The sequence below is a fragment of the Paroedura picta genome, chromosome 2 (assembly GCF_049243985.1).
Source record: "Paroedura picta isolate Pp20150507F chromosome 2, Ppicta_v3.0, whole genome shotgun sequence".
Taxonomy (NCBI): Eukaryota; Metazoa; Chordata; class Lepidosauria; order Squamata; family Gekkonidae; genus Paroedura; species Paroedura picta.
Window position 1 is genome coordinate 54,338,523 of NC_135370.1, and position 25,725 is coordinate 54,364,247.

At 43.5% G+C, this 25,725-nt stretch overlaps 1 protein-coding gene across 6 annotated transcripts in view; it reads left to right on the forward strand.

Annotated features, from left to right (window-relative positions):
- The window catches only part of LRP1B (LDL receptor related protein 1B), a 1,129,178-nt gene that overhangs the window by 471,390 nt on the left and 632,063 nt on the right, over window positions 1-25,725 (forward strand). For all 6 annotated transcript variants that reach the window (XR_013228123.1, XM_077320173.1, XM_077320175.1 and 3 more), the window contains exon 3: window positions 7,529-7,666. Coding sequence is in view for 5 of the 6 variants with exons in the window: in XM_077320173.1 (XP_077176288.1) it covers window positions 7,529-7,666 (138 nt within the window). In the remaining variant the exon portion in view is untranslated. The remainder of the gene's footprint in view (window positions 1-7,528; window positions 7,667-25,725) is intronic.

The window sequence follows — 25,725 nt, forward strand, 5'->3', positions numbered from 1 at the left end:
CAGCCTGTTCATAATCTTTCTCCTCACCACATTGAAACTTGCAGGGCACTTGACCACACACAAACAGTGCTACTTAAACCAATCCACCCGGAGGAAGGTTGTGGTAGGGATCTCGAACTATAGAACCCACAAATCCACCAGTGTACCAAGTCTCTTGGGTCATTCTCGACCAACTATATCACCAATACATCTGGAGGCTGGTGCTATTCCATGCAATGACAGACACAGGCTGTAGTGTGTCCCATTTCATTTCCCTTGTGCCAATCCAGGCAAGTTTCTGCACCTCTTCTAGTCTGAGGTCCTTGCTTCATCTTAACAAAGCCATGTAGATTCCCACCCAGTATACAATGCTATGAAACCTAATTAGTGCTTGTTAAAATCAGCAGCCTATATGCCTTGGAGCACAATCTCCCAATGATTTAGACATGTGATAGTTCTAGTGCCATATTGGGCTAACCCCCAAAGTGTATAGGAGAACTCAGTCCTCCAACATTTACCAATCATATGGAACTCCATTGTCCACAGAGAAAGCCCAAAAGGCTACAGCTGCAGAAGAATAGGAAGGAAATATGGAAAGGTCAACAGAGTTGAATACTCCCTGCATTATGGTACATTCCCAAGTTCCTTATCAAATGGGCCTAGGTAGCAGTTCACCTCTGGTCCCAGACTCCTCGTAAAGGTGAGATAAGGCATCTGTGATGATGCTGTAACCAATGTCTGGCATATGTTGAACTGAAAATACTATGTTAGACAAACACAGGAGGACTAACCTGCATTCCTGTATGAAACTCATTCTGATTGTGAAGGTAGTTTAATTTCTAACCTCACCACTTCTTGGTTATTGCAACAGAATCTGATAACTGCTGCCACAAGAATGTGGAACAAATCCAAGGAGGCACGATCCTGCTGGAGGTCTTCCCTCACCCAGTTGTTGGGCCACCTCTGGGTGTACCAGCATCCATTGTAATATATGCCAAATCTGGTGCTACCCACCACGTCGGATTGTATTGGGATGCTGTTAACCCAAATCAAATGGTTGCTGCCAAATGGTGATCCAATTCTGTGAAAAGAAGGTTAGCCAAATCATGTTGAATGTGGCAGAGGCACTCATTGAGGCCTGAGCCAGGAGTGCAGAAGGCCTTATCTGGCATAACTGTCCGGCAGGTACTCACCCTGCAGTAGCCAAAGCATTGTGGCCAGGAACAGGGCACTTCTGACACTGCCTCCAAAACATGGAATGAATGCTGGTGATCTAAATATTTCAGCCTCATGGCCAGGGATGGTCCTTGCAGCCTCCCTCACTTCTGATGTTTCCTCCAAAGCTCCAGAGCTTGTTGGCAAATCCCCAACTCGAGCTGCATGTCCTATGCTAGAAATGTCAGCAGCGGGCCTCAGCTTCCTTTAGGATTACATTTTAAAGTGTTCATAACATATGCAATCTGGAGGTTATGTAATTATACATTACCAGCGATGTACAAAATTCAGATTTACCATTGGTTTGTGCAGTTTGAATTTCAGCTAACATTATCAGCCTGCTACATGTCCAAGTCCTGGTCTCATAGGTACCACTGCACAGTATTTTTTTAAATTTTTTTAGATTAGCACAAGCCTTGAATATCAGGGGGGGATTTCTGAATTTGAATGAATATCTCTGCTCCCGGTTTCTCAGCTTGAAAGCTTGGAAAGCACTTGGGCATGGAGACCCTGAATGGAGGGAGAGAGAAGCCTGCCCATTGCCTAAAGGCTTTCTGACTCAATTACTAGTTTAAATTTATTTTGCAAAATTACCTGGCCTTGAGAGAGCAATATGCCAGGAAAGAATATTAACTACATCTACCCAGACCTCTCAATGTCAAAATAATCACATTTGTATGTTAATGTCCTCTTAATCTATTGCTTATTTGTTTTTGTAAACAGAATAAAAAATTCCCCTTGGAATTGTACTTTCATGATTAATATATATTTCTGGGAGCCTATTCATCTTCACGTCAAACCATCCCTATTCACTAACACACAGGCTTCTGCAGGCACTTGAATCATCCCTCCACTGATTTGAAGTCAGATAACATTTGAAAGATTTCAGAATGTTTGTGTTCTTTCTGAATATTTTATTAGGAATAAATTTAAAACTAATTAGACTCTGTAAAATAGCTGCTAATGCTACAGAGAGCTGTACGGTCAGATAAGTCAACTAGCACACATCATTTTAGCATCAATAGAAAGGTTTCTAGTTCTGTGCACCATCACAATTACGAACCAGGAAATCTTTCCTATGTATCAGAAACCTGGGTACATGATTGACTTGAACATCATCCGTTCGGACTCCTGACTGAACTGTGCAAATGAACCCAAACCATTGATCCAAATCCCAGTTCTTTCAGTCACGCTTGGCTAGATCAGATTTTATTCGAAACCAGTACATCCAATCAGACCTGATAAAAGCAAACAGAGAGATTGTCTAGAGTATTTGTTAAAATCCCACATTCATCTGCTGGATCTTGGGGTTTATAGATTGGTGAAAATACAATAAAACATACAAACATATCAAGTCCCTCCCCAAAAATCTCAACAGAGCACTTCCTAATTTTATTTATTTATTTATTAAGCTTTTATGCTGCTGGTCCTAGCCAGCTAACATGCAGCAGCTTACAACATAGTTAAGACAATAAGATCAACAGCAATAAAAATCCCCTCCCTCCCACACACTCCAACCCACCCACCAAAAATACCCTTCCCCCCTTTACCAAGCTGCCAACTTTCTGCCATATGTGCCTAGAAGGTGTGAAAGACAGGGTGCCAGAGGTACTGAAGTCACTGGAGGTGGGGCCAGATCTTCCTCAACCAAACGCCTGATAGAAGTGCTCCTTCCCAAAAAATCAACAAATAATGTCCAGCAACAAAGTCTTTGGGGTTAAATACTATCTTGCCTGAAACATAGCAGTGTACTTTCTGTACTTCCTCTGAGGAGCAAACTTATTTATTACTACGTCCTTTGTGTAATGTTCTAAAAGCTGGGTGTAGAATGGCAGTATGAATGGTCAAACCATCTCTTGACACTACTTTACCTGACCCTATTCTAGCATTAAAGTCTCCACATATGCATGTTTGGGTGTTGGGATGGCAGCAGCTCAAAGAGTATAGATAGGGATTCCCAGTAATTTTCTATTTCCTACAATGTGGATCCCTTAGGGGGAATGTACACATCTGAACACCGCCCGTGGCGCCACGGGCGCCATCTGAACACCGCCCGTGGCGCCACGGGCGCCACGGACTAAATAAAAGAGTAAGGCGTTCTGGGGCGGGATGTGTCCGGGATGAGGAAGGGTCCGGATTGGACCCTTCCTCATGACAGACAATCGGAGGGAACAATCGGCAGGCGCGAAGCGCCTTCCGATTGCTCCCTCTGATTCCCAGCCCCAGCAACTGCGAGCCGCGTGCAGCGCGGCTTGCAGTTGCTCCTGGCCTGACGCCCGAGGGAACCCACGCAGGCCGCAGCCCCCGCGCACCACCCCCTCGCCCCCAACTTACAATGGTCTCCGCCGTCCTCGCAGCCGCTCCCGGCTCGCTTCCTGCCCCGGCTTCTGCAGCGCCGCCTCTCGCGTTATCGTGCAGCCAACAAGGTTCCAGGAAGAAACAGTCCACCAGCGGCCCTGCCAGCAAGCGGCCCGATGTGCGGGCGCGGCTCGCGGGCGCGGCCCGGGCGCGGCTCGCGGGCGCGGCTCGCGGGCGCGGCTCGCGGGCGCGGCCCGCGGGGGCGGCCCGTGCCGGTCCCCAGCAGACTGACGGCGGTCCCCAGCAGACTGATGGCGGTCCCCACGGTGCAGACTGACGGCGGAAGGAGGCTGCCGTTCCTCACTGAAGTCTGAACACACAGCCGGAGAGCTTGCCAAGAAAAAAATTAAACACACAGCATGACGTCAATCTGGTACATTCTCTCTCCGGTTTCAGTGTTCCGAAATAAGGGACATTTGTTATGGTCCACAGAACGGGTGGGAAAAGAAATACTGCAGATTAGTAGGCACCGTGCCCTGGTCTCCCTTCTCCGCTCCCAAACTCCAGAGCAAAGGAATAAGCAGCAAATGCCATACTGATGGCTCCCGCACTCACGCAAATTAAACCCCCATTGTGTATAAGTGCAGTTTGTTTAGAACATTTGCATCTCACCTTCCCAAAAGATGGCTAAGACATCTTCCATCCACCTCCCCCCCCCCCCAGGTTGCACCCTGCTTAGTCATACATACTCTTGGCCTGGGGAGCAAAACTCTCACGAGCAAGAAGAATGGCCCGTAGGTGAAGAGGTGAGACCTCCCTCCCTCTTTCCCTCTCTGTACGTGCAGCTGGCCTACAGTTCTGAAACAAATTTCCTCCCTTCCTGGAAACCAGGCAGCTTCATGTGCTGCCTCCAAAACAACGATCCTTCACTCTGAAGGCTCTGTGTGGGGCTGCCCTACTTCCCTCCTCCCCTCCTGGATACACCCCCAGTATTGCCTCCAAAATGAAGCTCTGTATTACCACGATCCCTTTGGAAGGAAGTGCCCCAGCTCAGAGGGATGGGGGGCAAATTTAATACTTTTTGTGTAGGGGGTGGGAAGTTCTCCCCTTCCTCTCAATTTTTTTTAAAGACAAGGATACCCAGTATTTCAGAAAGGAAACCTTAAGTGCAGTATCTGGCCAAAAGTCTCCATTCGCCATTTACTACAATTAGGTTTTATTCTCCTTTATATTCTAGCCAGAGAGAGCAGCTTATATTTCCCTGCCATTTAACCTCAGTTTGTCATCTCCCAGGTATGTCTTCAACCAAGGGCACACTTCATGTCTTTAAAGAAGTAGGCTTCAGCCACAATAAATGTGCTGGTCCTTGGGGCCTCAGAAAGGTTGGGGACCACTGCATTACAGAGTGCACAGATTTCAGAGTGCACAATGATTTCAGTTGTTAGCCAGGGCTGCCTACTTAGGCAGAGAGCCGCCGCCCGACAAGGTCAGTTTCTAGCGCCCGCTGTATTCGGCATACAGCGGGCTTAATTACTAGTCAAGGCATAAAAGGCTGCTGAAACAAAGCCCCCTAATGGATGCTATTTGAATGCTATTAGGGCTGCTGTTATGTAAACCTTGTACTTTCGTAAATCCACTGAAACAAAGATCTCTAAAACACCAGACAGAAAATGCCCTGCTGGGACAGAAAATGCCCTGCAGCCCTGAATAAAAGGCTCATGAGGACTCTAAGAGGAATCCTGTAAACAGAGTAAGTCATGGTCCTGTAAATATGTTAAAAATTCCGGATGATACAGCTTATTCCTCCAACCTTCTAAATTCCAAGACGATACCTTTAGTTATCATTCATTGATTGATATTATATTTAAAACACAGGCATGGTCTTTAAAAATGCAACCATTCTTATGCATAGGAACTCCACCCAGGCTATTACAGCCTTCCATGTTGATTGCTGAGTTACTATTTTTCCTTCTTGTCTTACTACTTCCTCTGAGGCACAAAGGGCCTGCTACTTAGTGCCAGCAGGGAAGGGAGTGCAGGTGGAAATAATACCTAGAGGGAAAATAGTTCTTTGGCCCATAGGGGGCATTCTTTGCTTGTTTCTTCTACATATCAGGGTCCTAGGCCTGCTACCAAACATATAACTTGGCAGCTAGACATCCCTTCCCCTTGGACCATCTTCAGCCATAGGCATCTGCCACCTCATTGGGGGAGGGAGTGCCAGCAAGCTCCGTTTATACCGGTTCCTAAGTGGCCATGGGCCTCTGCCACACACATCAGATGATCTGGTTGCCTTCAGCCTTGGGCAGCAACCACCATATGAGGATGACATGGCTTGTCGACAGTCTGTGGCTTGAACCCTAGCATTGCTCTGCCGTGGATCACCTGATGGCCTTGGCCAGAGGGGGCTGCTATTACATGGACATCTCTGGCTTATCAGGTTTTGCTTGGCCTGGGTCCTGCTATGCTTGTGGCCTTTTGCTCCCCCAGTTCCACAGGCAGAGGGGTTAGTTCCACTTGTCTTCCCATTCCCCCTCCACTGTGCCTGGGGAGCAGGGGCAGAATGTGCAGCGCTCAGCCACTTCACATTTTTTATTCCGGGACATTTTTATTGTGCATTGGCAGTGGGAAGGAAAAGAAGTTTGCTTCCCCCTCCAGGCAGTGTGAAACCATCTGCCCAGTGCTGCACCATTGAAGCTCTAGTCTGCCCATGTAGGCATACCCCCCTCCAGTCCACAGAACCCTGCAGTGAGGACACACTAACATGGATCTCATCAGCTGCAGTCCTTTGAAAAATGTATCTCTCTCATACCTGGCATTATGTTTTATTACACACACGGCCTGGCCCGGCAACAACATTCATGTCAGATCAGGTACTCATAACAAATGAGTTTGATACCTCTGCATGAGGGGGCCCTGTGCATGGAGGCTTGAAGCTTTTGAGAAAACAGTGCAGTTGTCATTTTACCTCAGTGTGTAGCCAGAACTCCTCGTGGGTTAATTTAACACAAAGGCCCCAAATACTTTGATAAAGCAGGATAAGACTGCCTCCCTTGAAGAGTATTATTAGGGCTTGTCTCACGTTTCTGTGGAGAAAAGAGAAAGAATGGGAGGGAGAGGGAGCTCATTCTGAATCTTTTGAAGCCAGACCTGGACAATTAAGAATGATTTCAGTTGTGTTCTTTCTTCTTAGTTGTAAGACTCATTCTATGGAGATTTTGTCTCAGTGCACTGGCTTCAAAGGTAATAACCAAGGTGATTCTTGGAGGCGGAGAGACCACATGAGGTGGTTAACAAGGGGAGGACTTTGCCAAAGGTTTTGTTGCTGAATGGGTCTCTTTGCCTGTGTCTCTGAACACTGAAATTCATAAATGGGCTCGGAGCTGTCCATGTAGATCTTTTAAACTACTAGCTGCGTACTCCAAGACTTCATTTAATACATATTATTTCATTAACAGAAAAAGTAACACCAACAACCTCGAAAAGTATAAAGCTTTTAGAACTGCAAACATTTTTTACACATTCCACGGAAACTTCAAATTTTGTTTTCTTTAGACGGTCTTTCATGTCTCCATTATGACTTTTTGTGGGCTTTCCCCAAGGTTGTGCTACTGGTAGGCCAGCAGACTCAAATTGTAATGGTACTGGAAAGCTAAAGCTTAAGGCTTGAAAATAATCTGCACCCTGTCCCTAATTTTGCTAAATATACATTTCAGCATCCCTAATCTTTGAGGAAAGTAAATCTGCCGTTAAAATGATAAATTGCCTAGTCTTCATTTTTTTAAAAAATAATCCTCCTTAAGCAGTTGATTTTCTTTTAATTATGTTAATCCTTATTAAGAGACTATAATTCTGCTGGTAATGCACAGAAAAGCTGCATAGAAGACAAATGCATAAAAAGCTTGCAGCTAACATTAAAGTGGAAATATTATGCAAATACATGACAGTGCAGAGCTTTCTTTGCCTTACTAATCTTTATTTATTTGAACAGAACCAAACAGCCTATTAATTAGTCCATATCTGTTCTTTTTTTTAGGTACTGAAGAAGTAGAATTCAAGTGTCCTCTGAATCATCTTAAATGTATTGGCACAAACAAATGTATTCATTTGTCCCTACTCTGCAATGGCATGTACGACTGTTCTGACGGCTATGATGAAGGCATACATTGCCGTGGTAAGTGCATTTGATGGAGAGTGTGACTATAAATTTGCCATGTAAGTCAACACAGTGTTTCTTAAAATTTTAATTCTCAAGAAGCTAGAAACCTTACTTCATAATTATGTTAACCCCCCCCCCCCCCGACACTATATTTACTGTTATATATAATATACCTTGTGTTTTGGCAGAACAGGGAGAAGAGAACAACTTCAGGCTTTCAAAAGCTATTGTTAAGCTTTAGCTAGACTGAGTTTCTTGTTTGTTGTAAAATATCTTAATGTTTGGTAGGAAAGTACTTTAAAACATGGTGAAACTTAATTAAAGAGGGACAGTTGCTTTTTGTTCAAATGCCTTCTCATAAATTGTCTGACTCATCATATTTCTAGATTCAAATGGGTAGCCGTGTTGGTCTAAAGTAGCACGATAAAATCAGAGTCCAGTAGCACCTTTAAGAGCAACAAAGATTTATTCAAGGCGTGAGCTTTCGAGTGAAGAGTGCTTGCACTCGAAAGCTCACACCTTGAATAAATCTTTGTTGCTCTTAAAGGTGCTACTGGACTCTGATTTTATCATATTTCTGTCATACTCTTTTGTTTCAAACATCTCTAAGATTTGGCCTTTCTTATTTGCTCCAGTGATCTACTAGGAGACCTTTTGACCATGTTGACTCTAATCAGTTCTTATGCATAGTCAATATTTGCTATCTTTTCCTTCTATATTTTTGGTGTGGGAACATCTCTATCCACAGCACAGGGGATAAATGCAACAGAAGTCTATGGAAGTGACATTGTGCTCACCCCCCTGAGCCCTTCCATACCTGAACAGCAGTTCCTCTGGTAAGGTGCTTTCTGGGGAAATGAGAGGCAGTCATTTCCGCAGAAAGCACTTTCCTGGAGTACCTTCTCAGGGGGAAGCATCTCAGACCTTGTAAATCCAATCTTCACCAAACTTGGAGGGCATTTAGAGGAATGTTATTGAGAGATCCCCTGCAGCAAATCACAGTAACAAAATGATTACCATTTATTATTCAGTACCTGGCAACATGCAAATTAAAGTGTAATCTGGAGTTATGAGCAAACCACTTTTTGTGGGGAGGGAACATGAAATGGCTTTATAAACTATAAGAAAGTAATACAATATCATGGCATTTGAAAAGAATGAATGTTGACATATTTACTCTAAAGATTAGAAGTGGAATCCTGTACCTTTTGTTTTTAACAGAGTCTCTTCACATTCCTCTTGGATAGGTGGCAGGATCATGTAGATGTCATGGACCATCACACATTTCGTAACTCCAGTAATTTGCTGAACATCTTTTGGAATCTGGTATAAATTACCATCACTGGCCCTTCCATCATTCATTCACTTTATGAAAGAAATTATTTTCATAATGCAGATAAATGGAATAGCAGTCCCATCCCCCCCCCCCCCCATCCTGCTACAGCTAGACCTAGTGTCTAGCTGTATAGATAGCCATGTTCTTTGGCCCATAGTGTAATATCATTCACTGCTGGCTCTGCATGCTGCCTTATGGGATCAAACAGCCAATCTGTTGGAAGTATTTCTTAAATTTCAATATCAAAATGTTCATTGAAAAATCAGCCCCAAGTATGTATCACTTCTAGAGGCTTTTAAAAGCTTCCTATGCTAACGGAACAAACAAGACAAATACGGTGGGATGATCCTGCGTAGAGCAGGGGGTAGAACTAGATGGCCTGTATGGCCCCTTTCAACTCTATGATTCTATGTATTTGAGGAAGAGTGTGTGCACACAAAACTCATGCTGAATAAAACTTAGTTAGTCTTAAAAGGTGCCACTGGACTCCAACATTGTCCTGCTGGTTTGGACCAACACGACCACCCACCTGAATCTATGTTAGCAATTCAAAGTGATAGCTGCCTAATACTAGTTGAATGCTTCTAGAGATTCTTTTATCCCAATAGCAACCTGTGAAATGTGTTATTACTTCCATTTTACAGATAGGGATTAAAGCTGGGACCCAGCATAGTATAGATGCTAACATGTTGGACTAGGATCTGATAAACCCTTGTCTGCCAAGGAAGTTTGCTGGGGGACCTTGGACCAGTCACATGCTCATACTCTAATCTACATCACAGGGTTGTTGTGAGGCTAAAATAAAGGCAAGGAGAATGATGTAAGCCATTTTGGCTCCACACTACGGAGAAAGGCAGAATATAAATAGAAGTAAATAACAAGCTGAGAGATTGGAACCAAGCCTTGGTAATAACCACATGACATACAAACCAAAGTCAAGATTACAGTAATAGTGCATTCCTATGTAGAGTTACACCATTCTAAGCCAGATATAATCAGTGGGTTTAGATGGGAGTAACTCTTTTTTTAGGGAATACTCTGCTAGCCAAGTTCATATGTCTGTTTAACTGAAAATTATGCTGATCGATAAATCACAATTGCTCTGCTCAGGAGTGAATTTATTAAGGGGTACGGGAAGCTAAGAGCTCATTCAAGCAACAGATAATGGCCTTTGTTTGTCACGTTAAAAGCTTAAAGGCAGGGAGATAAATGGGGTGTTTTTTGTAGGTTTTTTTGGTAGGATTGAAAGAGTACAATGGATTAAAAGTCTGGAGACTTTTTCTTGATAAAGTATAAATTAAAGGGAGAAGGTTTTTAATTTGTATATCATTCTGCAATCTCTCCTTAACATTCCATATAATAAAATGTGTCCCATACTGGCAGACAACACATTTCCTAAAACAGGAGGTGATTGGTTCTGAGCCACAGCGAGAAGCCGGGACGTTGAGGGATGATTGTCACAAACGTGACAATCTGGATGGCAACCTACAGGGGATGAGGGGGTAGGGTTACCAGATTGAAGCTGGGAAACTCTTGAAGAGCCTCTTGTGGCACTGAGTGGTAAGGCAGCCGTCTGAAAGCTTTGCCCATGAGGCTGGGAGTTCAATCCCAGCAGCTGGCTCAGGGCTGACTCAGCCTTCCATCCTTCCGAGGTCGGTAAAATGAGTACCCAGCTTGCTGGGGGGTAAACGGTAATGACTGGGGAAGGCACTGGCAAACCACCCTGTATTGAGTCTGCCATGAAAACGCTAGAGGGCGTCACCCCAAGGGTCAGACATGACTCGGTGCTTGCACTGGGGATACCTTTACCTTTACCTTTATGTGCAACTGTCTTCAGGCACTTCTTTACAGGACATGTTGGATTACACATAGGGCATGTTTGATAAGATGCCCAAGCTTTGGCTATGATGGTTAATAAAACCAGGCTGCAGTCTGGCAGGGGGTTATTGAACAGTTTCTCTTCTCAAATGAAAGCTGAAGAGATTTTGTCCCACAAAGGGGGCTTAGTGTTTTCTATTCTGATTCACCAATGCTCATGCCTATTAAGAGGAAATCTCGTTTCTTATGTCCCTTCTGTAAACTTTGGTTAAACTACAGCTACATCTTAATAAGTGTTCAACCGTTGTGCTGTTTTGTGGTTTCACACGTCTTTACAAAGGCTGCCCTGCAACTGTATTCTGTTCCCCAATAACTATTGGTAACAAGGTCCATGTTATATTTGTGATGATGACTGATATTGCTGTGGCAAGTTTCTTCACCTCCCACTTACAATTTATAGTAGTGCTCTCTTGTGTTTTCTGGTTCCCCACCCTTACCAACAGCTAATTAATAGCATAATGCTTCTGGTTCATGCAGTGCTGTATATTACAGCTGGATGTTGTTTGCATGCAAGCACATTTGCTGTAGAGGTCATGCAGTTTGGGTCTTATCCAAGTCTATTCATCTCTTGAGAGTTTGTTTTTATTCTTAGTTATAGATGATAGCAAGGAATAAGCTGGTAAGAAATGCGGCCGGGAATCAGCCCATGCCACTATTGAAGAGGCGGCAGGTGGGCAGGGGAAGGGAGACACATGGCTGGCTGGCTGGCTGGCTGGATGGATGAATGAGTGCTGGGAGGAAGGGGAACATGATAAGTCACTCCTATAAGGGCACAGGGCTGCATCATTGAGGCCTGTTCCCTCCCAGCGGCAGCAGAGCGAGGAAGCTCCCACCCACCCTGTTACGATTATAATGGTTTGGTTGAGATGTATCTCACGGCTATTTACCTGTTTGATATTTAATTCTTTGTCACAGCTTTTGGGGGTATGTTGAGGAAGAGGTCAATCAAGGCGATTGAGCTCATTAAGGGCAGGGTCTGGCCAACCCAGAGGGGAAGCCTCAGGCTTGCAGGGCCAGCTAGCCTGGGGTAGGCTAGGTTAAGTCTGTGCCTAGCCTGGCATGCCAGTTTGGAATACCTCCTGGTTTGGTACCAGCAGGTGGGGAACCCGTCTCTCAGGGGCAGAGGCACGTAACTTGGATGCTGTGTTGGGCATGACTTATTGCGGATGCTACTGTCATAGGTTCCTTCAAACCAATTTTTCACCCACCCAAGTGCCAGTATTTTCCTTCCTGCCCAAAAACCTCACTGAAAGTTGAATGGGTTTTAAGAATCCATTTCAATTAAGCTACCCTGGCTTTTTAAACGTGGTGATAATCAAACTGCCTGTCATAGTCTGGTAGAATGGGATCATGCTGGTACTCAGCTTCAGGGGAAAATAATGTTCAAAGGATTATGGAACAAGGTATGGTTGAACTTTTTTTTCCCCCTCCTTCAACTTGTTTCAGAGTCAGGCTTGTTAGGGCTGCCTGTGGCTGTTTCACAACAGATCTGAATCTCAAAAGTGGTAGCATTATTCTTTGTTGTTGTAATGAATGATATAGCTTTATAAGGATATGTAAGTTATCAGTGGTTAAATGAAGCTTAATAGTGAATTCTAATGGTGTCTAAATAGACAGATAGGAAAGCATGTGTAAATTGCAAGGCACAAGCAATGCAACATGAAAAGGCTTTTATACCTTCAATCTGACTAATGAAGGAGCTAGTAAAATCTTTAATGGGTCAGAAACATTTAGTACAGTTTTGCAAATTTTGCAGATTTTTTCCCATATACGTGTGTTTTGTTTTCTATTAATATTTACACATTTTGCAGCTCTGTCTGTATGAATTCTTGTCTGAGTTTCATTCTACACATACACTAAATGTTACTCAAATATGAAGAGACTGTAATTTACTTGGATAGAAGCATTTTGCTCACAGCCCTCGTTATGTACCAGAGCAGCCTTTTTCAACCTTTGCCCACAGAGGACCCCCAGAAATAATTTTTCAGGCTTCAAGGAGCCCCTGAAGAGATGTCAGCTGGTCATGCCTACATGCCATGCTCCCAGAAGTGACATGTCACTGGAAGTGACATCACCATCCATACCCTTTGCCCTCCTTTAGCTCCTTCCCCCTGACTTTACTACTATTATGGTAGTTATACCTTGTGTAGGCCAGAAAGAAGGGCAAGAGCTGAGAAGACAGCCTGGACTTACCCATGTCACACCCCAACTGATTATACCCACTTGAATATTAAATGCAGGGCTAACTCACCGAGCCCTTTGGGTGGAGGTGACCATGGTAGGAGCTAGCTGTAGTTGGGAAGGCTAACGGAGGTGGGGGCTTCAACTTGGCCAGCAGGCCCCAGCTGCCTTCCTCCCCAGGCTGTACACAATACTGAGTGGAGAGAGAAAAGGAGGAGTCAGGCTTCTGCCAGTGTGGCTGTTACTGGCCAGCATTATTCTAAGGGCTGCTACCTCTTTCTTTCAACCCGTCCCCTGCCCTCACCCAGCCTTCCCACCCAAGCTCAGCTTCACCTTTCCTTCCCACCTGTGGAAACTCACTGACTTTTAAGGCAGAAAAAGAATGTCCTCCAAGGAGCACAAGCATTAACAGGCAGGCCCAAGGGAGTGGTAACAGGAGGTGATTTAAGGCAGGAGTATATGTGCACCCTCCCAGGACTCATGCTTGGGGGGGAGCAATGGGCGTGGCTGGTTCTCTAGCTCAGTGGTCCCTAACCTTTCTGAGGCTGGGGACCGGCAGGGCATCGGTCCGCGCCCGCGCGGACCATGCCTGCGCATCGGGCTGTGCCCGCGCATCAGGCTGCACTCGCATGGGCCGTGCATGCGCGATGCGCGGCCCGGCCCTGATTCCCTCTCCCCGCCCTCCCGCAGTAAGAAGCTTCCCGGGCCGCAAGCTTGCGGCCTGGGATGTTTTTTACTGCGGGGGGGGGCGGGGAGAGGGAGCCGCGCCCCGGCGCCATGGCCTTGGTTGGGGACTACTGCTCTAGCTCATAGCCGAGTTCATTAAGTTGGGAGTTAAAAGGCCACAGACTGCCTCTGGAGCCCCCAGGGATACATGGGGATCCATGGACTCCTAGTTGGGCATATCTGTATCAGAGTTAGATCTATATGTTTTCTTACTGTCTTTGTTTGCACTGCTGCCTGTCCCCTGACTATCCTGAGGCATGGGGACTACTTATACATGAACACATTGGAGTAGTAATATTTTTTACTTTGCAGTTGTCCTTTAGCACATTTGCTAGAAAAGATTAAATGCTTCTCACCCATACTAAGGCTTTGAATATTTATTTTGTACTTATTCAATGTGTTCTTATGGAATAATTCTCACTCTTTCCCATTAATTAAAAGGAAATGGCTAAAGTATTCAGAATATTTGAGTCCGTACTGTGCTCCCACACTTTGCTGACAGACACTTATAACCATATGGAAAGGTATTAACTAATGGGTCTGTTTAATATGCTGGCCTTGTCCCCTTCAGAACTGGGAACAAATCATTACATTATAATTTCCAAAGAACGTATAGAACTTAACATTTTAATATTAAAGGGATCGAATGTGGGCTTTTAAAAGTGTGTTATGCTTGAGTTAATTCATTGCATTAACATTTTAAATGGAGATATACAAGTTATATTATCAGGTTAAAATTGTACTTGTATCTGCAAAATAAAATGTTAATGTATATGAATACTGAATGAGATAGGTAATGTTACCATGGCACATTTCTTTATTGTTCTGTTGTGGATACACTTTTCTTAGTTAATAGACTACATAAATTAATTTATCTCGTAGAGATAGATAATAAACCAGTTTTATTATGTTTGATTGACTTGTGTAAAGAATTTCAGTGTCCCTCAGAACTAACTCTGGGTGCTTGATTATCTGAAATTCTGTGTAGAATATGGGAACAAGACTGAAAAGTACAATGCACAGCAGATATCAAAGATTCATTTTTGCATTATATTTTTAAGGGCTATATTCATAGGTTTGCCATAGGTCAGAAGGAACTTTACAGCACTTAACACCTAGAATGCAGTATAAATAAGGGGAAACAAGGAATATTTTTAAAGTACTGGACGAGAATGCTGGAAGGGAAGGGAGCATGTGAAGGGTGGGCGCTGCTCAAACAAGAGCTATTGCATGCTCAATCAATGACTATTCCAGAAATACGAAAACACTGCAGGAGCTCTAAGAAGCCTATTTGGATGAACAGAAAACTTCAAGAGGAACTAAGAAAGAAAAGGAAAATGTTCAGGAAATGGAGGGAAGGACAGAGCTCTAAAGAAGAGTACCTACAGGTTACTAGGCACTGTAGATCAATCATCAGAAAGGCCAAAGCTGAGAGTGAGCTAAGATTGGCCAGGGAAGCCCATTGTAACAAGAAAAGATTTTTCAGTTACGTGAGGAGCAAACGTAAAGTAAAGGAGGCAATAGGCCCGCTGTTGGGTGCGGATGGACAAACTCTAACGGAAGATGCAGAGAAAGCAGAAAGGTTTAGTGCCTATTTTACATCTGTTTTTTCCCACAGGTCAAAGTGTTTAGGCACATCTAGAGATGGCTGTAGCCAAAGGATAGTGTCTGGGTGGCAGGTTAACATGGATAGAGAGGTGGTCGAGAGGCATTTAGCTGCACTGGATGAGTTCAAATCCCCTGGTCCAGATGAAATGCACCCGAGAGTACTCAAAGAACTTTCCAGAGAACTTGCACAGCCCTTGTCCATCATCTTCGGAACCTCTTTAAGGACTGGAGATGTCCCGGAGGACTGGAAAAGAGCAAACGTTATTCCGATCTTCAAAAAAGGGAGGAAGGATGACCCGGGAAACTACAGACCAGTGAGTCTGACCTCTGTTGTGGGGAAGATAATGGAGCAGATATTAAAGGGAGCGATCTGCAAACATCTGGAGGACAATTTGGTGATCCAAGGAAGTCAGCATGGATTTGTCTCCAACAGGTCCTGCCAGACCAACCTAGTTTCCTTTTTTGACCAAGTAACAGGTTTGCTGGATCGGGGAAATTTGGTTGATGTCATTTACTTGGATTTTAGTAAAGCTTTTGACAAGGTTCCCCATGATGTTCTGATGGATAAGTTGAAGGACTGCAATCTGGATTTTCAGATCATTAGGTGGATAGGGAATTGGTTAGAGAACCGCACTCAAAGAGTTGTTGTCAATGGTGTTTCATCAGACTGGAGAGAGGTGAGTAGCGGGGTACCTCAGGGTTCGGTGCTCGGCCCGGTACTTTTTAACATATTTATTAATGATCTAGATGAGGGGGTGGAGGGACTACTCATCAAGTTTGCAGATGACACCAAATTGGGAGGACTGGCAAATACTCCGGAAGATAGAGACAGAGTTCAACGAGATCTGAACACAATGGAAAAATGGGCAAATGAGAACAAGATGCAATTTAATAAAGATAAGTGTAAAGTTCTGCATCTGGGTCAGAAAAATGAAAAGCATGCCTACTGGATGGGGGATACGCTTCTAGGTAGCACTGTGTGTGAACGAGACCTTGGGGTACTTGTGGATTGTAAACTAAACATGAGCAGGCAGTGTGATGCAGCGGTAAAAAAGGCAAATGCCATTTTGGGCTGTATCAACAGAGGCATCACATCAAAATCACAAGATGTCATAGTCCCATTGTATACGGCACTGGTCAGACCACACCTGGAGTACTGTGTGCAGTTCTGGAGGCCTCACTTCAAGAAGGACATCGATAAAATTGAAAGGGTACAGAGGAGAGCGACGAAGATGATCTGGAGCCAAGGGACCAAGCCCTATGAAGATAGGTTGAGGGACTTGGGAATGTTCAGCCTGGAGAAAAGGAGGTTGAGAGGGGACATGATAGCCCTCTTTAAGTATTTGAAAGGTTGTCACTTGGAGGAGGGCAGGATGCTGTTTCTGCTGGCTGCAGAGGAAAGGACACGCAGTAATGGGTTTAAACTTCAAGTACAACGATATAGGCTAGATATCAGGAAAAAGTTTTTCTCAGTCAGAGTCGTTCAGCAGTGGAATAGGCTGCCTAAGGAGGTGGTGAGCGCCCCCTCACTGGAAGTCTTCAAGCAAAGGTTGGATACACACTTTTCTTGGATGCTTTAGGATGCTTAGGGCTAATCCTGCGTTGAGCAGGGGGTTGGACTAGATGGCCTGTATGGCCCCTTCCAACTCTATGATTCTATGATTCTACTGACTATTTCACAATCATTTTTAACTCTGATCATAGAACAGTTTCAAATCAGTTTTGGAATTAATGGTCCTGCAATAATGTTCTCCTTTCCTGCCTCAAGATGGGTGCTGTGAGCAGTTCTGTCAGATTTTGTAGAGCTGGTTGGCAGTTTATCCACCAAGGCTCCAAAGCTGTCATGTGTCACTGGAAAGCAATGCACTTTTTGAGGCTGACGGTGGTGACAGAATAAATCCCGCCAGAACTGCTGATCCTTGTGAATGCATGAAGCCTCACATCAAACCTGTAGCAGAGGAAAACAGCTTTACAAAGCTGTTGTATTGGCAAGTGGAACAAATGTTCATTGTGGGGATGATGATTGCCATGTTCCAATGCAACTATGGTTCTTGGAATTATATAATCCGCATGAGGTACCAGTTGGAGAAGCACAACACCCACACCAAATTCCTCCTCAACAAGATTGTTAGACCTTTTCCCCCTTTGGAATCCAAATATAAGAACCCTCTCTTGACTGGAACACAATCTGCTACTAGTGAGCCTGGGAGGAAAGTAGGCATAAGGAAAACTGTGGATCCTGAAAAGCATATATTGGGAGTCTGAGCAAGGAAAGTTTCACCAGTTATGCCTAAACATTATTCCATGGTGGCTGCCCAAAGGGACAGAGTGAATGTGCTCACCTTCCTGACATCCCAGGCTACACACTTCTGGAATGTGATCATGGGGTCTTGCCTCCATTGCTGGACTACTGTCTTAAACAGTAGACTGGCAATGAGGTGGGGGTAAGAAGGGGCAAGGCCTAAGAAGTTAGAACCCCTTTAATGAATCCTCTGCAGCTCATGTTAATTGAACATCTATTAGATGTGTGTTCATTACTTGGGTGGGTTGACTTAGTTGGTGGAGCAGACTAAATCTTGTGAATCCAATAGATGAAGAAGGAGGAAAATAAAGGGTAGATTGTAAACAAGAGAGATACCGGAGTATGGATTTCCTGCTGGGTATTCAGTCAGTATTTGATTCACATCTCTAAGTCCTGTTGATTTATATGACAAGAGTGACATCAATCCACAAAATTCAGTAATACGAGTTTTATGGTTAATACTACAATCACAGAAGAATGATAAAACTTAAGAATTGAGAAAGCAAGCAGTTCAACAATGCAATAGAGCATCTGAAAGAGTAATGCCTTGTGACTGTAGCTGCTGTCCTTATTATTAACATATTGTTAAAAAGACATATTGTGTATATTATGGTGTGCAATTGGTATTGGGGAACAGATCACCATTTGAGTCCAGTAGCACTTTTAAAATAAAGTTTTCTTCAAGGTATACGTTTTTATGTGCACACACATTTTCTCAGATATAATGGAATGGGGGTTACCAGTCCACAAAGTTACGTTTTACCCTGAAATTAACCCCCCGTGGTAACTTTATAAGCAAAGTTTGTTATTCCTGTTTGATTCTGAAATCTATTAAACATCTTCATTATGTTGTATGTTAATTTACTGCTCACATTTTACCTGTTGTAGGTATGGACTGGAAACTCACATTTCATTGTATCTGAGGAATTGTGTGTGAATTAACCTACATGGCTCAATTGGCCATGTGGGTTCATTCATCCCTCCCTGAGTGTTACCACTTTAATGGGAAGAATACATATGGGGGATGGGGGGTTGCAGGTTGTCATGTTAGAGGTGGCATCAGAGGGGATACACCTGTTTAATTTTGTTCAAGGGGTTTTGCTTCAATTATCAGTCAGAACATGGGACAGTATCAGCATGGAGACAGATCTGTTTTTGGAAAACCAGCCTGTGCACCCATTTTACATGTGTGTGGAAATCCCTTTAAGGGATTTTGGAGTGAAGGCTTTTAAGGGTCATGCCCAGCTTGGGGGCTGCTAACAGGTTACCTACGAGCCTCTTGTGGCGCAGAGTGGTAAGGCAGCTGTCTGAAAGCTTTGCCCATGAGGCTGGGGGTTCGATCCCAGCAGCTGGCTCAAGGTTGACTCAGCCTTCCATCCTTCCGAGGTCGGTAAAATGAGTACCCAGCTTGCTGGGGGGTAAACGGTAATGACTGGGGAAGGCACTGGCAAACCACCCCGCATTGAGTCTGCCATGAAAACGCTGGAGGGCGTCACCCCAAGGGTCAGACATGACTCGGTGCTTGCACAGGGGACACCTTTACCTTTACCTTTTAACAGGTTACCTGCACTGTCAGAGGGCAGGGGAGACAACTTAGTGGCAATCAACATTATCATAGTACTTCCCCCATCCCAGCAGTGGGCAGAGTGGGCCAGGTTACATCTACTGGTAGTTGAGTCAGTCGATATCAGGATCATAGAATCATAGAGTTGGAAGGGGCCATACAGGCCATCTAGTCCAACCCCCTGCTCAACGCAGGAACAGCCCAAAGCATCCTAAAGCATCCAAGAAAAGTGTGCATCCAACCTTTGGTTGAAGACTGCCAGTGATCTGGTTGTCCCATGCAGTGCCAAGGCTTCTTACAGTGGTAATCAATAAAGTTGTGGCCATTTGTGTTTGTAGCAGGACAAATGTTGAGTCCAGTGGCAACTTTAATGTCAAAGTTTTATTCAAGGTATGCACACACACTTCCTCAAATACAATGTCATGAATTGGAAACAATTAGTTCGTACTTATAGGCAAAGTATGAGAGAAAATTAACATACAGCATCATGAAAATGGGTAACAGATTCCAGAGATAAGTAGGAAAAAATCCCAACAATTTAGTTTTGTTTATATTCACTTGAAATTGAATTGCATGGGAAACATTTTGGATTCCATAAAAGTGTCTACATAGGAGAATAATGAGCAACTAAATAATCAATTGCCGACAGCAGTTAGCCGAGACCTTGCCCTTCTGCCCCCTTCGTCTCTTCTTGCGCACAGAAGCGTCTTAGGGCATCATCTTCTTTGAAGTAGAACATTTGGCTGTCTCCTCTGTTTGCAGACTAGAGAAAAACATATCAATATACCATTCCAAATTACAATGAATTATACTAGTCATAGTTACATTGCAACCTACTTGTTCAAACCAGTTATTTCAGATAAGAGATAAATTTGGCTTTTCTAGGGTTTTTAAAGAATTCAGATTAGCATATGTAGTGAGATAAGAAACCAATATCCTTGCGGGGTCCTGAGGATTCCATTGTTCTGAGTGTTGTAATAACTTGCATTTCAGCATTTCTCTTTCCATTCTGTTCTTGACGTTTCTTTGTAGTACAACAGCTGCTTTAAGGTCACCTATTGAATGCCCTGGAAGTTTTAAGTGTTTCCCCACAGATTTCTCAGTCTTGTGATTTGTGATGTCAGATTTGTGTCCATTTATCTTTTGGCAAAGGCTTTGCCCTGTTTGCCCTGTGCAGAGAATTCAAGGGCATTGTTTGTATTTGATAGCATATATAATGTTAGAAGATGAGCATGTAAATAAGCCTTTGATGGTGTAGATAATGCTGCTGGATCCAGTGATTGTGTTGTCTGGATGTATGTTTATTGGAGAATTGTCTTAGGGGGATCCTTTGCTTCTGTCTCCTCACCCTAAGTGCTGGGCCTGCAATCTATCATATTGTCCTCTTAGTGGTATAAAATAGTTCTCCATGGGTTGGCAGAAGCTATTGCAAGTAGGGAGAAGAGGCTGGTTAAAAGGGGATGATGACTGAAGTGGGGTGTCGGAACCATATCACTTCAGTCTTGGCTCTTGTATGCTGGGTTCCAGTTTTCTTCTGGGCACAATTCAAGGTATTGATTGTGACCTTTAAAACCCTCTCCAGCTCTAAACATATATATTTTTAATAGCTGAAGAACTGTGTATTCTGAAGAATTATGAACTCACCTAACCCCTTGGGTGAGGCGAGCACCCGGGCACAGCCTGTCCCTCTAATGGACAATCTTTGGGGGCCTGTTTCAAGTGCCCACTTGTGAGATTAGGCAGGTAACAATCCAGGAGACAGCTTTCATGATCTAAAGTAGCGATCCCCAACCTGTGGGCTTCGGACCACATGTGGTCCTTCGACTAAGTGGAGGTGGGCCCCGAAGGACACCTTCTCCTCCCCCCTGGCCCTTTACTTCATCCCCCCCGGCCCTTTACAACACACTTCGGTCATTGTCTCCCATCACTCCCAGATGGGACTATCTCGTTGCAGAGAAACAAGCTCAGGGTTCCCATTGATTTGTCATTGTTATGAGTTAAAATTTCCATTAAAATAAAATGTTCCATATGTTCATTGTTGTGTTATGTTTATTGTCTGTATCTTATTTTGAAGGGATATTTAAACATTACCATAGCAATCAGGGAGCGTTAGGGCAGTGGTTGAGAGTAGAGGAGTAAACTATCCCCCCAACCGGGCGTCAGTATAAGGCGTTGAGTGGTCCCCGGTGATAAAAAGGTTGGGGACCACTGATCTAAAGCTCTAAAAGTCTTCTCAAGGAGAGTTGTCAGTTTCTTTTAAATTTGTTTTAATGGTTCTTTATTGCCCACCACTATCAGTCAAGCCATCTCGTGGCTGGTTACATAGCATGACGTTCCACATCTGTTCCACTTAATATTTCTGATAAGGACTAGCAAGAGCATCTGGTCTCATGGCTTAAGTGCCATTCAGTGCTTAACACCCACTCAGGGCGGCTGTCTTGCCCATGAGTGCCTCGTCCTCCAACAGGCTTGCCTGTTTGTCCAGTGACCAGCCAATTGCCTTCTGTCCCCCACCCCTGAGCACCTCCTCCTCCTTCCACATCCCTCCGGGGCTCAGAGGCTGCAGATCCCTAGCACTTGAGAGCTGCCTCCACCAGTGAATTCCCCACTTGCAAGCCTCCAGCCTGCAGCCTTTCCAGGTCCTGGGGGGAGGGAGAGATCATTTGCAGAGTTCTTCCACCCCAACCCCTAGTATAGTGTCTGTTGTACTCCTGAATGCAACAGGGTTTTGTCCCTAGTAAAATATATAAAAACCATTAATCCCCCTTTTAAATGCATAATATCCCAATAGCAGCAGAAAGCTATTCTCCCTCCTCCCAAATCAGACAGCTCCCTCTTTGCATCTCAAGGAATAATTCATGGGTGCTGGCAGCCCATTACCAATGATGACCTAACCTGGAGGGGCACAGCCTACATGCCCACTTCCCCCAGATGGGGACACCCTTAAGGAATCTTAGGGTGCAGACAATGGACAGTATACCCAGCTCAGGGGTAGTCATAGAGTTCCATTCACAGGTGGCAAGGGTTCCATGCAGAGGTATAGGCCTATCTGATTCCACCTTACTTGCCATTCCTGGTCTATCCCTACCAGGCAGGCTGGGGAGGGGTTCCATTGGCTGCCACATGGGCCACCCAATATTTGGATCCATGCTGTATGCTATATCAAAGCTTCTGTTTCTATAGTCAATAAAGCTGTAGCCTGTTTCACCCCATTTCTCTCTCTGCACGTGTATTGAGATGCTTGCTCTCCTGCCCTTCACCTGTCCTTCAAGCCGTAAGCAATCTAAGATATGACAAATAAGCCGTAGTTGTAGTGGTGTTTTCTACCTTGGCTTAGTATTGACTATTGCATTCTTAAAATATAAATAAAGGTTTCCAAAAAATTGCTGCAAGCATGAAGGTAAAAGGATGACATACATGGACTTTGAAGGAAGTAAAAAAACTAATGACTTTAAAGAACCAAGTGCTTTAAAAAGCTATCCTTTTCCTGGGGGATTTTTTCTGAAGTTCGGTCAGCCAGTATTCTTTAAAGTGTTAATGGAGAGAAAAGAGGGAGTTTCAAAGGTTCAGAAATTTTAAAGTTCAGAAGAGTATCTAAGGTTGCTCTCATTGTTTTTCCGGTTTATCAAGAGCAGCGCACAGTCCTCTGTAACTGGACTTGCAAAATATTTCTCCAATCCAAGAGCACAGCCGAACTAATTACAACTTGAAAATTCAGAGAATATGGGTATAAGTTTAGTTAAGAGGTCCTAGATGTTGTTGATCAAAGCTAATTAAAGATAATGATGTAGCTGGAGAATGATAGTATTCCAGATTAACAACTATGTAATGTGGAGTTTAATTCATGCTCCACCAAGATATGTTTGTCAATAACTATGTAGACTTTGTATCTGAGGAAGTGTGCATGTACACATGAGCTTGAATAAAACAAAGCTTTTTTTCTGCTGCTTCAGACCAACAGACCACCTGAATGTGGACTTTGTTTTGTGTAAATGGGCATGCATCTGTTTTGCTTCTCATATGAAAATTAAAAGAGTATTAAGCAAGAAATTGACTAGCGTATTGGATGTGGTCCCTTTTGGTTTCATTGTTTCAGGACAGGGTAGCCATATTTGTCTGCAGTAGAACAGTTAGATTTGAGTCCAGTAGCACCTTGGAGATCAACAAGCTTTTGACAGTCAAAGCTTCCTTTGTCAGAATTTATATACAAGGATGAAGGCTTTCTTTAAAAAAACAACAACAACAAGCTAATGACTCTAAAGGATTTGAGAAAGGTTCTTGAAGGCTCATACCCTAAAAATCTTATTAGTCTTTGATGTGCTACTGGACTTTAGTTGTTTAAAGAGTTTGGATTAGTTCTGGCCACAGTTTCCCCCCCCCCCCCTCCATTCAATCTCACACATTTCCACTTCTAAAATAACATTTCCTTTCTCTCTACAATCTCCTTCTGGTGTGGGTTTTGTACATGCAAGTCCCATGATCCTCAGCAGCATCACATTTTCTGTTGGCTAAAGAGGAAGCTAACAGAAAAGCTGTTTGGATCCAACCCTTTGTGCTTCGCTTGTTCCATTTCAAATTAAGTCTTTCAGAATTGTAGTGTGAAGGAAAGCAAAGATGACAGCTTTTCTATATGTCCATGTCAATTTAAAAGCAATCTATTATCTCTTAGTACTAGCTAAATTCTAGATATGTGAATATCAGTTTTACAAGAAAAATAGCTAAGTGGCATTCAGATTAAGAAAAAAAAGATATAATCTGTGAATATGGGCTGACAGATGTTTCTAGTTCTATCTCCACTTTCTTGGTTTCCCTTGAAATGCCTCAAATATTATTTGTAAGAAGTTATCTTCAAACTTAACAAATTTGGTGTCAGTTCTGGGCATATTACATGTTGTGGAGCAGAATGATCATATTAATTTCAGTATGCTAACTATTCAGGGGGAAATGTACATATTTTCATAAATTCAGATGAGTAGCCATGTCTGTTTCAAGCAGCAGTCCAGTTTGAGCCCAGTGGCACTTTTAAGATTACAAAGTTTTATGTAATGTATAAGCTTTCATACCACTGGACTCATATTTTCATAGGTATTTCTTTTCTGCATTATTATATAGAAAGTGAGAATAACATCTGTAAAGAAAAAACATACATAATGTCAGGAGCTAAGTAAAAAGTATATAAGGAAAATGCTGTATAAACATACATTTGAAATAAATAACCACACACATATATAAAGATCACCATTTTTTAGTCAGTGAAGTAGCCTAAATATACCATCAGTGAGGTTGCAAGTGGTTTACAGTCATAACTGTTTATAGCTGTGATGTCCTCAAATTTCTCATCACATGGGAATAGTAGCCCTATTTGATATAACAACCTTAAGATTATTAGATGTTCTATATGTTAAGGCTCACTAAGTGTCATAGAATCTACTTTAAATAGTTGATACATTTGTAATTGTATTCTGTAGAACTTTAGCAAGTCATTATGGCTCTCACCAGCAACGTCATAAAAATCATTTGCCATCTCATGTGAGACTTTTCTGAGTCAAGAAAACACATGTTAATTTTAAACATTAAATATTGTTAATAATTTTAATTTCAGGTGATGTTTATGAATACTTTGTAAAAGTATGTTTTCAAGATGGGTGTATTTTTGCTTTGGTTTGTTCAATATTGGTGATGATAAAATTTGGCATCTTTCTCATGTTTAGGTCTCAGCTGTAGAAAGATTCTTGCTTTTGATAGAATAGGTTAGCAAGTTCTTTGTTGATAACCAAAACTTCCCAGCAGGAGGTTGAAAATTAACCACCCACCCTTGATTAAAGGTTTAACAAGCTAGGTTAACAGTTAAGGTGTAGAAATAGTTGATGTGTAATATTTAGTGTAATTTGTTAGATATGTTTTATGTTTAAGCTTGTAACCATACGTGATTCACTTTTGGTCTTCCTGGTGAATCTTCTGTTTCAAAATGTACCCATTTCAGTTCCTTGTGTGTTGCTGCAGTAAGTTGTCAAAGCTGGTGGTTTAGGCCCAGGCAGATTCTTTTGGAGCAGTCCATGTCTGTGTACCGGACTCAACACCTGGGGGAGCCTCGGTAAGATTCTGAGTTGATGCTGAGCCCCAGAGCCTACCCGGCTGGGGCAGGCAAACTCACATCACCGGGCAGCTGGGGGAAGCAAACAGAGGCTCATGCCCATTGGAACCTCATGCTTTGGTTGCCTTCTCTCATGCTGATGTCAGTGGCTTTGCGGTTCCAAGGGCTTGGCAACCATGGTCCTGTCACTGGGGTCTGGTTTCCTCATGGTTGGCTGATTATGAGGTAGCTCAGGGTCTCCCCAGGCAGCGCCTCCTCTCCGGCTGGTAAATAAAGCTGTGGCCAATTCATCGCCAAAATCAAGTTGCTTTGGGTGCGTGTATTCCTTGTCTGCCCATATTTGCCCTCCTGCTAGGCGATTTACAAATGGACCAGAGAATCTGTT